The sequence below is a fragment of the Martes martes genome (assembly GCF_963455335.1).
Source record: "Martes martes genome assembly, chromosome: 14".
Classification (NCBI taxonomy): Eukaryota; Metazoa; Chordata; class Mammalia; order Carnivora; family Mustelidae; genus Martes; species Martes martes.
The window spans coordinates 57,253,082-57,266,356 of record NC_137902.1 but is presented as its reverse complement, the minus strand read 5'-3'; the positions used below and the strand labels follow the sequence as shown (position 1 = coordinate 57,266,356).

The window sequence follows — 13,275 nt, the reverse complement described above, 5'->3', positions numbered from 1 at the left end:
CTCAGTGGGTTAAGCCGCTGCCTTCGGCTCAGGTCGTGATCTCAGGGTCCTGGGATCGAGTCCCGCATCGGGTTCTCTGCTCGGCAGGGAGCCTGCTTCCCTCTCCCTCTCTCTCTCTCTGCCTGCCTCTCTGTCTACTGTGATCTCTCTCTGTCAAATAAATAAATAAAATCTTTAAAAAAAAATAGTCATAAGGTGTCCCTAAGGACCCTGGTGGTAGGCCAGCATAACCCCAAAGTATTAGGTGTCACCTGTACATGCAATTGTCAAGAATGCAAAGCCCTATTTAGAAAACAACCCGAATTCCTCAGTCATGAGTGCCTGATTTGTCACTGAGGTTATAAAGAGATGAAACTAACAAACAAAAATGAACAAATGAATTCAGTAGGGAGAACAAACTGGTGGCTGCAGAGGGAATGGGTGAAATAGATATAAGGGATTAGGAGGTACAAAGTTGGTTATAAAGTAAATAAGTCACAGAGATGAAAAGCCCAGAATTGGGAATATAGTCAATAATACATGTTATATGGCAACAGATGGTGACTACACTTTTCTTAATGAGCACTGAGAAAGAACTGTCCAATCAATGTTGTCTGCCTAAAACTATCTAACACTGTATGTTAATTATACTTCATTAAAATCAGGAGGAGAGATGAAAAAGGAAGGCCCAAGGAAAAAGCGAGTACTTTCTCCTGGGACTATCAGAGGGGAAATCAAGAGCACTCAGGGAAGGAGACCCGCTGGTGGAGAGTGGGGTGAGGCCGGTGCCTTAGTGCCAGGGCAGAGAAGGAGCCCCAGCCCAAGAGCCAAAATCGGGGTCTGGTGGACACTTTATCTTCGCAGGGGTAAAACACTTATTTTTACTGCATAACGCAAACCTGGCAAGAAAAGCCCTCCTTAGCATTTGGCCGCCGAACCACGTGGCACCCCTTCTCTACCGGTGACGCTGGGTAAGGGTGGGGCCTCTACGGAATTTGTTCTTGGTGCGGACAGAGAATCGAACTTCTCCAAACCGCTTCAACACACGCACACAACTGCTGCCACTTCACATCCTTCCAGAGTGGGCAGAAAGGTAAGCTCTGAGCATTTAACAGTCTTACAGTAATCCGCGTCTTTCTCTAACTGGACCAGCTCGACTACTTTCCACTCCTTCCCCAACAGACTGAACAACCCATTAGCACGCAAGCGCATTTCTTGCCGTAGCGCCAACGCGGGATCGGATCTGTTATCTCGCGAGAGTGGGCCGGCCAGTCTTCGTTGCTCTCGCCCCACCCCCTCCTTCTCGCTCGCTCTCTCCCATCCCCCCAAGCCAGTCTCTCTGCTGCGCAGCTCCCTTAGCGGTTGCCGCTGCTGGAGACGGTTGGAAGAACCGTTGTGACGAGCGCTAAACGAGGCGAGCGACTTCTTCCTCTTCCCGACCGACCCCGCGACTACCGGAGTCGGCGTTACTGTCGCTCGACAGGGTATCTGAAGTAAAAGGGGGTAGGTTGGGCTGGTAGTGTCGAGAGCGGAGTCGGGAGAAGGACGAAAGAGAGACTGGGAGGGGGTGGGGGGGGGGAAGTGTGGAGGTCGCCGCTCGGAGTCGGCCAGACTGCGCCTCCCAGGCGATCTCCCACTTCAGGGAGGGCGGCCTGCCGTGGGGAGGACTTGCTTGGGTGAAAGTCAGTGAACGAAACTGAGGCCCGGAGTGGGGGTCATCCAGCATTTCCCCTCTTTCCCTGCTGGTTTGGCCGCCGCCATTTTGGGTACGGTGGCGCGGCCACCTCGGCTTCCCGCCCTTCCTCTCTCTTAATACTTTTTGCCCCTCAGCTTCCGAAAACTGACTTAGAAGGCCGGGGGGAGGTCAGAGCACCCCGTAAGGGATGAGGGTGGGGAACGAAGCGAGCAGGGAAAGGCTGGGCACTTGGGTGGGGGAGGGCCTGGGCTGGCGGGCGCGCTCCCGATGGAAATGGCGCCGGATGGGCCTGGCCTCCCACCGCGGCCTCCCTTCCTCCGCAGTCTCTGCTGGGCTACCGGGGCTGGCGGGACTGCGAGTGACTTCTGACGCAGATTCCCAAGATGAGAGAGGCTGGAGCTGGGGGAGGAAAGCCAATGGCGACGAAGGCGCTCAACTCCCAAATCCAGGACAAAGGAGGCAGACGGCCTCCTTTGTAATTCCGCCGCCCGGTGGCGAAGGTTTTAAAGCCAGGCTTGGCTGCCGGACGGAGAGGTGGGGGTGTGGGGGGGGGGGAAGGGGCGTACTCTCCTTAGCTCTCTGGTCTCTAGGGCCGCTAGATAAACGAAAAGTCTCCGGGGAGGAATAAAGGACGCTTAGCCGGCCCTTATATTCCAGATTTGGAACTTCGAAAAAGAGTACGTACTCATTTTTCAAAGGGTTTTTTTTTTTTCTCTCACTTTTATCTTAAACACTTGATGGGTAATTGTTTTGTAAGCAGTAAAGCGGATGACTTATCAAATAGGAATGTGAAATGGGCATATTTCAAATAGGTCGTTTAGGACTAGGTAACTATGGTAGAGCTTTCTGAACTTTTGGGTGGGGGTGGGTGGTTTAGCAATGGTTTTGTGTAGTTTGGCACATACTCGGTTATAATTTAAGTAGGAGTTTTACCTTTGGAAAACAATTAAAACACAATCAGCGATGGCATAAATTTGTGTAGCAGTTGAGTTACTGACTTTTCAATATTAAATCTCCAAAGGTTACATACTGTGCAAAGAGGCGGTGGAAGTAAAATAATCAAAATACAGTTAGCCTTTATTTTACTTTCGGTAGCTAAGCATGTTTTTTTATTTACTATAGGACTGTGGTAATATTTTGACCCAGAAAATAAACCTACATAACAAAAAGACAAACCGAAAGTCCAGTCATGTTGTGTGATGATTTTTGGTCCTTAGAAAACAAGAGAACTGGGTCTGTAATTTTCCTTGAGTAGGTACAAAGTGACAGGCAGCCTGAGAGTAACAGCTTCCAATAATAGCTGAATACCTACAGGAACTCTTGCTTTTTCAGCCTTAAAAAAAAAAAACAAAAAAAACCCTTCATATTATTTAAGACGGTCTGGTTTGTGGTAGCATTTGGAAAAGCCCAGTTTCCTGTAAAATAGTACATGATAAAACCGCTTTCCTAATTCGATTACCCTAGAAACTTTTTTTTTCTGCCCTCTTCTGCATCATCATCTGGAATCTGGAAATCCATCCGATTGCTGATTGCCTTTATATTTTTAATAACCATGTTCTTTTTTTGGTGTTCTTATTTTGGTAAATAAGTGGTTGAGCTGCAGTAGGTGATGTTAACTTTGTTTTAGAAGAGAACTCCTTTATAATTTTAGACTTCACCTCATTTTAGGTATTAGTGGTGTGTCTTTTTCTACTGAAAATTAAGCAGCAAGCACACTGGAAAGAGAAAATGATGTAAATTTTTCATTTTAGTTAGACATATCACCACTTTTTGCCAAATTCCGAAGTTCATTTTCATTTTTTTAGGACCAGTGGGGTACCATTTATAAAGTTATTTATTGGTGCATCACACCCTAACCACATATTATACTTCAGAAGATAGTCTATGCCTCTGTGTTACAAAGGAATTTGATGTTTCGGTTGATCTGTGTTAAGAGGTGCTTAGCAGCTTTGAGATAGAATTCACATACCATAAACTTCATCCATTTAAAATCCTACATACGTGGACTTTTGTGACTGGCTGCTTGCACTTAGCATAACTTTTAGGAAATTAAAGTCCTATTCAAAACTGACTACAGTTACCCTAGTTCAACTGCTGGTATTTTTAATTGGTGCTAATAACACTTGGCAGTCTTAAAACAATTGAGATATGACGTTGAAAAGAAAGGTTGAGATGGATTATCCTGAATAACTAGTAAACTCTGGGTAGTTCCGAGACAGCTTTATTAACGTATTAGAGCAGATGGTCTTTTTGTATGCCTTCAGAGTTTGTCTTGGTTTTGTTGAAGTAGAATTCTAGAATCAAATTTTGAGTTTTGAAGGAAGTCAGGTGTGGCTTTAAGTTTTGTGCTCTTAAATGCATGTAAGGTGGAGAGTCATCCTATAAATAGTTTGTCTTCTGAATCTGGTTAATTTCTCATCAACTTTGCGTTAACAGTATAGTGTGATTTTTTAATAGACTTAATATTTTGTTTATAAGTGTCTTTGGTATGGACTGACCCAAAAATCAAAACTAGTTTGCTTGCCTAGTGTTTCTTGGAAAGGGCTAAATTTTGTAGTAAAAATAATTTCCATCCTTTTTTGTGTTTTTTTTCCCCAGTGTCTTTACATTGTAGAAAGAAATGGCCTAAATGATAAAAAGCATCACATTAAGGTCTTTTCACAACAGATTAGATTGGTTTTGCTAAATACTTAATGTTTTCCATGAGGAAGTAAGATGTTACCTCCTCTCCACTTACTCTGTTCTATTCTTGAATCACCCTTAATAGGAAAGAGTTTTTGTTTTGTTTTAGATTTTTTTGTTTGGCTTTTTTTTAAGTTTGGGGTAGGTTTTGTTTTGTTTTTAAGAAAATGGTAGAGATCTTCAATGTATCTCAACTTCTTTCCCAAACTGATTGAGAGTCTACTTGTTTTGAAACTACTCCAGAACAGTTTTTTCATCTAGCTAACACGTGTTATAGTAAATAGCGCCCCCTGCCCCACCCAAATCCTAAGGAATCTTGACCTTAAGCCTGTGTTGACTTTGGAAACCACTTGTACCTATCCTTACTTGCTTTCAAGACTCGGGATAGTTTTCCATCCTTTTACGGTTCATTTATTTATTTGTTTTGTGGTCTGTTGCAGTAATTTTACAGGAGGGGCAGTAACAATGGCTATCATTGACTGATTACCATGTTGCAGACTGAGCATTTTAGGTCTTAAAACAGTCTAGAGAGGTACGGGCACCACTGCTGTATTTTAGAGCTGAACATAGAGGTTAAGTTTGCTTTAATTAGCCAGTGAGTGGCAGAAGGAGGATTCCAAACCTGGTTCTCTTTCTCCCTTTCTCAAAAAAATTAGTGTGTTGTTTAGGTGCCTGAAAATCAGTTGTAATGTCTGATAACAAAAATCATAGTCCCACTTTGGATTTCTCTGTCTAGAGTGATTCTCAGGACTTTTAAAAAGCGAAACAAGTATGAAAGTTGATTTATATGCAGAGGTATTTGATTAATAAACACATTTAGAAAATTTCAACCTTAGGTTATTTTGAATGCACGTATTCTAGGAAAAAAAATTTTTACTCTTTGCAGATGCTCCCCCTAACAGTTGGACCGATATAATTAGATGGTGTGAAATCAAATATTAGTGAACACTGTTAAGAAATTACCTTGAAGCATAAAGGAATCAAGTGAACAAATTGTTTTGTTTACAGGGGAGGAGGTGGTGAGGGAAAGGTTTGAAATACTCAGGTGAGTAGGATTCCTACAGCTGCTTAGTGAAATTTGTAAGGTCTGGTAAGTTTTTGCAGCTGAAGGACTTCTGCGTTAGCCTCTTTGAAGTGTTCTGGAATTCTAAAAGAAAGGAATGTTGTTGTCTTTTGGGAAGGGAACTGGGTGTGGATGGGTTCTTTTTGGAGGGCTAGGAGGGCTTTTCACTGTACCCTAAAATACTATTTGAATATGAATGTATTGCGTATTTTAAATTTTGTGTTTTAAATGTAAAGCAGTGAGTGAACTGGTTTTGAATGTACTATCTCCAATAACTTCCAATAGGTGGCTTCAAAAAACACTTGACCTGTTGGAAAGCATTCACTTTTGGGTGGAATTTTACCTCAATTTTAAAACTCACCTAATTAACTCATTTTAAAACTGAGGAGCTTTTGAGGAGTGTTGAGATTTAGTTAAAACAGAGTTGAGAATTTTTCCTCCTTCAAAAACAATTCGATGTGTTCAGAATTAAAAGTGCATCTAAAAAGACGATTTATAATGCTATTTTTCTAACATCAAAGAAGTACTCATTGAACTTCTGACTTAGGCTCTTGCTGTGAATGGACATTAGTGCAATGTGCAACTTTGGAGTGATTAAGTTTTTTAGAATTTACATAATACAAATAATAAGTAAAACCTGAAGAAATATGAATGAAAATAAGATGAGGGAAAGGCTAGAGTTGATACAGATGACAGAGTCAGGAAATAGGGAGAATCTGAAGACTGATACTGTAATTGTGTAAGTTTTCTTAAGATTGGGCATTATATAAAATTTGGTCCTTTGAAATTGGGTACTTTTTGGAGAGAAGGGTCAGGTATCACTTACTTTCCTAGTCTTTTTGCCTACCCAGAAATGGGAAGGTGTCATGCCACTGAACCGTGGCATTGTCAACAAGCCGTATGTTATATTTCCTGTTGTGCACCACTGAGTGGTGTTTCTTCAGTACCTGTAGCAAGAGTATATTTTGATTGACTGCTTTATGTGCTTGTTTATTTTTTATAGCATTTAAATCAAACGTTATTGAGATGGATTGGGTTATGAAACATAATGGTCCAAATGACGCTAGTGATGGGACAGTACGACTTCGTGGACTGCCATTTGGTTGCAGCAAAGAGGAAATAGTTCAGTTCTTTCAAGGTACCTCTAGTATTAGTCAAAGTTTAGTAGTATTTTAATTTTATATTTTTATTGTATTACTCAGTTTTTAATTTGTAAAACCCATTTGTTTTGGGGACTTTTTGAGTATGATATCTTGGTTAATGTATTGAGTTATGAAATATGCTCCAGTTAATACTGAATACAGAATGTGTAGAATATGTGAAACCTAACTAATGTGCAATAAACTTAATTGAGAGTAATTATGTGTGATGAAATGAACCATGAATTATCCTATGGAGCATAGTTAAATTTAATTTAGCTTTTTAAATGTAATATAGGTGAGCTTTTAGTGTGTAATTTAAAAAGACTGGTTGCAAAAAAAAATGTAATCAATAATATTTGAAAAAAATCTTCCGCTTGTATTATGGGGTGATGGGAAACTTAAGCTTTTTTGTTTTGTTTTTGTTTTGTTTTGTTTAGACTTGTTTTAAATATTTGATTCAGATGGGAATGTTTCAGCCTTTAACACTGTTCCCCTTGATGGGGTTATTTGTCCTTGGGTTAAAGGGTTGGAAATCGTGCCAAATGGGATAACATTGACGATGGACTACCAGGGGAGAAGCACAGGGGAGGCCTTCGTGCAGTTTGCTTCAAAGGAGATAGCAGAAAATGCTCTGGGGAAACACAAGGAAAGAATAGGGCACAGGTGGGGATGGAGAGTTTGGGATGGTGTTAAATTTTTATTTTTGGGGGTTGTGGGTCACTATTGCTTAATGGGGGGGTTACAATAACATTTTTCTGGGGTAGTTTAAAAGAATTGATAATTATCTAAATTTAACTTGAAAACTACAGATTTGGGTGGGGAATTAATGCTAATAGTTTGCTTAAATTAAAATTAGATTGTTTCCATTTCTCTGTAGGATGTTGATAAATGCTTTTGTATAATCAGCTATTTTTCTCTAAACACCTATCATGTACTAAAGGAAACAAGCTAAAAATATATATTACATGAATTGTTTTCAAGTGACTAATTTGTCTATGTAAAACTTAAATATTTATTATTTAAGTTTGTAGGTATAAAAAATGTTAATTTATGGTGTATTTAGGCAATTTAAATTGGGTTATGTATCTAGATGTAGAAAAACTTACTGCATTTTTGCCCAATATCTTACTTATTCTAATACATTTATGCTGAAACCTGTACCTTAAACCATTTTTAAATAGGTATATTGAGATCTTCAGAAGTAGCAGGAGTGAAATCAAAGGATTTTATGATCCACCAAGAAGATTGCTGGGCCAGCGACCGGGACCATATGATAGACCGATAGGAGGAAGAGGGGGTTATTATGGAGCTGGGCGTGGAAGTATGTATGACAGAATGCGACGAGGAGGTGATGGATATGATGGTGGTATGTGTATCTAATGAACAAAGGTTCTGTTGTCATTTTCTTAATGTTCCTGACACTTTGTCAAGAAATACAGAAATGGCAGTAATATCAGTACCTACTAGGTTTTAAAACCTGTTCATGAAAATAGCCAGCTATGGGACTTGATTGATGCACATATTGGCACCTATATAAGTTATACAGAAAGTAAAATGAAGATATTGGCATATTTTGACACTTTTTTTGTTTGACATCAGGATGAAAGTTAATTTTGATGTCTTAAATGTATTCTAAGATTTTTTTTTATTTCTACTGATTGTTACTAACTGCTGCTTTTTTTACATGCACTGAGTTGGGAGTTGTAAACTTGTAATAATAAGATAACCAGACTACCTACCACAAAATGATTTTATAAAATGGTTTATAAAATTTCTCTTAAAAGTGTATTCATGTATTTTCTCATTAAATTACACAGGTTATGGAGGTTTTGATGACTATGGTGGCTATAATAATTATGGCTACGGAAATGATGGCTTTGATGACAGAATGAGAGATGGAAGAGGTAAACAAATATTAAAGACATACTCATTTTTAGGTGAATGTTAAATATTTGTTTTACAAAACATTTAGTGGTGATAATTGGTGACTTCTATGAAATTGTCGGATTGAGCATATTTCAGTGCATACCTGTGTGGTGCTTTATATAGATGGATACTTAAAGGTAAATTCTTGATTTCGATGTTCATATCAACTCCTAAGATTAATTGGTCAAAGAAAAAGGTATAAATAAGAAAAGGTATGTATCAGGAGTAAGTTTGTTGAAATGCTTTACTACATGTATCAATGGATTATAATTGGAAATTTTATTCTCTTAGGTATGGGAGGACATGGCTATGGTGGAGCTGGTGATGCAAGTTCAGGTTTTCATGGTGGTCATTTTGTACATATGAGAGGATTACCTTTTCGTGCAACTGAAAATGACATTGCTAATGTGAGTGATATCAGTAATTTTTAATTTTTATCCTGGTATCTAATCTTGAAGTATTCTTAATGTTCTCTTTTTCTTTATAGTTTTACGTCAAATGCCTTTAATAGGAAAAAATACACATACTCTTATTTATACTGGTTAATGAATATTTTTTTGTCCATTGTATGCTGACTTACCTGGGATTCAAGGAAGTAGATTCATAAAATCCAGTTAAGAATTTAGGGAAAAGATTGATCAGCACAGAGTGTTGCCCTTGTGTCAAGTTTTGAAGGTGGAAAACGTACAAAGTGGAAAAGATTTAGTTGTTTGGTTCAGCTTTGTAGCTACAGAATGATTACAATTAGGAGCTGTGAAAATAATGGGAGTATGCTACTGCTTACTTAAAACTGGTTGGTTTCAAGTTGGTTAGAGTATCTGCAAACTTCAGCTCATGTGCATCTAGTCACACCCATTCATTTACCTGTTGAGTAGTTGCAGTAGAGATCTAGGGACCTACAAAGCCAGGACTATTTACCTGGCTCTAAAAGAAATGTACCTGTAGATCTTACAGGGAACTCATTGGTCCTAAGTTCCAGGTACCTTTTAGGATCACTTTAATCTGATTAACTTGTGATTTACAACTAAGTGATACATTTTGGGGGTACCCATGTATAGTTTATAACAATGTGTCAAATTCCACTGGTCTGAATCATAACACCTAAATTCTCTGCACATGTTTCTAAGTCTCTGGTTACCTATTTACCTTTCAAACGATAATTCTGAAATACTTCCTTGGGAGGAGTAGGAACGGAAGACTTAATTCTTCTCCCTCTCAGTGGTAGGGTATAAGATGTTTTCATTTGTTTAGAGTAAACTGTGCTCTGGATTAGATCCCCTCCCCTGTTACCACTTAGCTCCCCCCCCTTTCGTTTAGCTTATTTTATTTTTTATTTTTAAAAAGATTATAGGGATGCCTGGGTGACTCAGTCGGTTGGGCAGCTGCCTTTGGCTCAGGTCGTGGTCCCGGCGTCCTAGGATCGAGTCCCGCATCCGGCTCCTTGCTTGACTGGAAGCCTGCTTCTCCCTCTGCCTGTCACTCTGCCTGCTTGTGCTCACTATCTTAAAAAAAAAAAAAAAGATAATATTTATGTTTCATTTAGCCAGCAAGCAGAGGAGAAGCAGGCTACCTCATGAGCAGGGAGCCTGATGCAGGGCTCTGTCCCAGGACTGTGAGCTGAAGGCAGACGCTCATCAAGTGAGCCACCAGGCGCCCCTGACTGAGCTTATTTTAAAGAAGTGATTTTTTTGCATTTTCCTCTATGTTTATGGTCCTAGAATGTTCGTAGTTGACTTGTTAGCTTTGCAATACAGGGCAGTAAAAAGGTTTGTTTCAGTGGATGAGGGAAAACCAAGGCATGTGGCGATTTAATAAGTGTTTTCTTTTATTTAGTTCTTCTCACCACTGAATCCAATACGCGTGCATATTGATATTGGAGCTGATGGCAGAGCAACAGGAGAGGCAGATGTAGAATTTGTGACACATGAAGATGCTGTAGCTGCCATGTCTAAAGATAAGAATAACATGCGTAAGTATCCTTGGCTTGCTATCTATTTTCTTAGGTGTGAACTTGTTTATAAAATAACATTTGTGATTTCTCAAATGTAATATGCTACAAGGTTTGTAGGTAAGTTAACCCTTGGTAGTCATTGGGACCTGAAACCATATGGCCTCTAAGAAGTTAAGACTTCATTCGCGTTGGGTGGGGGGCAGTTTGAAGAGTTAATTCAGACTCAGTACTTGACAGGTTATCTAAGCTTAAGTTATTAAAAAGGGAAAATAGGTATATTACTAGCATGTGCTTGAGTTCCTATGCCATTTGCAAATTATGACTTTTTAACCCATCCACTAAGTTAGTTGGCTGAGTTATTTCTGTATGCCATCAAACTGGTTTTTTTTTTTTTAAAGATTTTATTTATTTGACAGAGATCACAAGTAGGCAGAGAAGCAGGCAGAGAGAGAGGAGGAAGCAAGCTCCCCGCTGAGCAGAGAGCCAGCCCGATGCGGGGCTCTATCCCAGGACCCTGGGATCATGACCCAAGCTGAAGGCAGAGGCTTTAACCCACTGAGCCACCCAGGCGCCCCGCATCAAACTGGTTTTAAACCATTAAATTTTACCCGGACCAATGATTCGTAAATCTGGCTACACACAAATCACTTTGTAGTAATCTTTCATGGACGTTATTTTCATGACATTCAAATTCATTTCTTTGGACATGGAATGTATTTTTTAAGATTTTATTTATTTATTTGACAGACAGAGATCACAGAGATAGACAGGCGGAGAGAGAGGAAGGGAAGCAGGCTCCCTGCCAAGCAGAGAGCCCGACGCGGGGCTCGATCCCAGGACCCCAGGATCATGACCTGAGCCGAAGGCAGAGGCTTTAACCCACTGAGCCGCCCAGGTGCCCCATGGAATGTACTTTAAGCAGCACAGTAACTGGTTCTGAAATAAGGAATCAGCCCCTTTTCTATATAAGGAAATGGAGGCCCCAACCACATTTTATGTTTTTAGCATTATACAATTTGAACAAAACATGGTAGGTTAGGTTTTAGCCTCTGGCATTCATCTTATTGCTGCACTAGGAAGTATGTAAATATATTTCCAGGTTAATATTAGCTTAATTAATATTAGCTAATTATTTTGTTGATAAATTTTGATCCATCATTCCTTCCTTGTTACTCTCTGTCTTAAAGAACATCGGTACATTGAACTCTTCTTGAATTCTACTCCTGGAGGCGGTTCTGGAATGGGAGGTTCTGGAATGGGAGGCTACGGCAGAGATGGAATGGGTAGGTAAAGTTTTTTAAATGAGCAGAGTTACAAATGTAGCAGTCAGTCTCACTTTTTTTTTTTCTTCTTTTTAAAGATAATCAGGGAGGTTATGGATCTGTTGGAAGAATGGGAATGGGTAACAATTACAGTGGAGGATATGGTACTCCTGATGGCTTGGGTGGTTATGGTAAGTGTCATTGGTTACTGCGGTTTGATATGTTAGTCCCCATGTGCGTAGACATTTTTAAGTTCATGTATTATCATCAATGAAGTATGTACTGATAGTTCCTAACAAATTTTTTTTGTTTTGTCGTTTTTGTTTTTTAAGGCCGTGGTGGTGGAGGCAGTGGCGGTTACTATGGGCAAGGGGGCATGAGTGGAGGTGGATGGCGTGGCATGTATTAAAGCATAACCACCAACATAAAAGTCCTGACAATAGCGTCTGGTCTACTAGACTTTCTTACAGATTTAATTTCTTTTGTATTTTAAGAACTTTATAATGACTGAAGGAATGTGTTTTCAAAATATTATTTGGTAAAGCAACAGATTGTGATGGAAAAATCTGTTTTCTGTAGGTTTTATTTGTTGCATACTTTGACTTAAAAATAAATTTTTATATTCAAACCACTGATGTTGATACTTTTTATATACTAGTTACTCTTAAGGATGTGCTGCTTTCCTAAGATTTGGGTTGATGTATTTTACTATTAGCTCTACAAGAAGTAGTATAGTGTAATTGTAGAGGACAATGGTTCACCTTTGCATAAACTACAAGTCTTATCAATAAGCAGACATCTGGAATAGAGCTTGGAAAATAGTGTAACTTTTTTTTCTCCTGGACAATACTGTAAATATAAAAACAAAGATGAGTGTAGGTGGCTTCAGGAGTGTAAATTCAGTTAATTACTATTTTAGTCATTCTTTTGAAATGTCATTTATCAGGCATAGCTCTGAAATGTTGAAGATCTTGAGGTATCTGGATTTCTGAATATTCATAATTGTGTTACCTGGGGATGAGAATGTTGGAGGTTTAAAATTCTAGCCCTAGATTTTAGAATAAATTCACTCAGCACTTGACTGAAGTACCAAAATATGTTTCCAAAAAAGTGATAGTTGTAAGTTATCTCAAAAATGTCTTAGACTAGGTTAAGATTCTCAGTGACATGAGAATTCAGTATAAGTACAAAAGTATTTACTCTGGAGTATAATTCTCACAGTTGTATTTTCAGTTTTTCTGCCCAATATAGCATATGGTTTCTCAATAACTGTATAAATGACTAAACAAATGTAAGAGACAAGTCCATGTGATAGTTTTAATTAAAATGAGAGTCCTGGAAGTTGGATTTTGCATTTGATCTCTGGAGTTTTAGAGCCATTGTATTAAAAAATACTATGTGTAGCAAGGAAAAGGTGCTTTTTACTTTTAATCCCTTTGATCAGTATGGCTTTTTTTCCCCCAAATTGGCTAATGGATCAAAATGAAACCTGTCAATGTGAATTCAGTTATTGACCTTGTTACTTGTTTTTGCTAGAAATGTTATTAAAGTAATAAATATCAACGTGGGAGATA

General features: G+C 39.1%; 1 protein-coding gene across 13 annotated transcripts; it reads left to right on the top strand.

Moving 5' to 3' along the window:
- Positions 1 to 975: 975 nt before the first annotated feature.
- On the top strand, positions 976 to 12,332 carry HNRNPH3 (heterogeneous nuclear ribonucleoprotein H3). 13 transcript variants are annotated; one of them, XM_080822903.1, is made up of 11 exons: positions 1,344 to 1,482; positions 2,266 to 2,352; positions 6,424 to 6,558; positions 7,087 to 7,225; positions 7,744 to 7,883; positions 8,380 to 8,466; positions 8,780 to 8,895; positions 10,322 to 10,457; positions 11,627 to 11,722; positions 11,800 to 11,892; positions 12,034 to 12,332. In XM_080822903.1, the coding sequence occupies exons 3-11, from the start codon at positions 6,447 to 6,449 to the stop codon at positions 12,108 to 12,110; spliced, it is 996 nt and encodes a 331-aa protein (XP_080679029.1). In that variant the 5' UTR covers positions 1,344 to 1,482; positions 2,266 to 2,352; positions 6,424 to 6,446; the 3' UTR covers positions 12,111 to 12,332. The 13 variants fall into 13 exon arrangements, with proteins under 13 accessions (XP_080679026.1, XP_080679028.1, XP_080679019.1 ...); XM_080822899.1 differs by having other exon boundaries at positions 1,441 to 1,482; positions 7,744 to 7,928; XM_080822900.1 differs by lacking the exons at positions 1,344 to 1,482; positions 2,266 to 2,352 and adding an exon at positions 976 to 1,072 and having other exon boundaries at positions 7,744 to 7,928.
- Positions 12,333 to 13,275: the final 943 nt, after the last annotated feature.

Coding starts and splice junctions, on each gene's coding strand:
- HNRNPH3 (XM_080822900.1), top strand. CDS start 6,447: ATGGATTGGGTTATGAAACATAATGGTCCAAATGACGCTAGTGATGGG. Junction 7,226..7,743: donor AAGGAAAGAATAGGGCACAG/GTGGGGATGGAG, acceptor ATTTTTAAATAG/GTATATTGAGATCTTCAGAA. Junction 11,723..11,799: donor CTACGGCAGAGATGGAATGG/GTAGGTAAAGTT, acceptor TTCTTTTTAAAG/ATAATCAGGGAGGTTATGGA.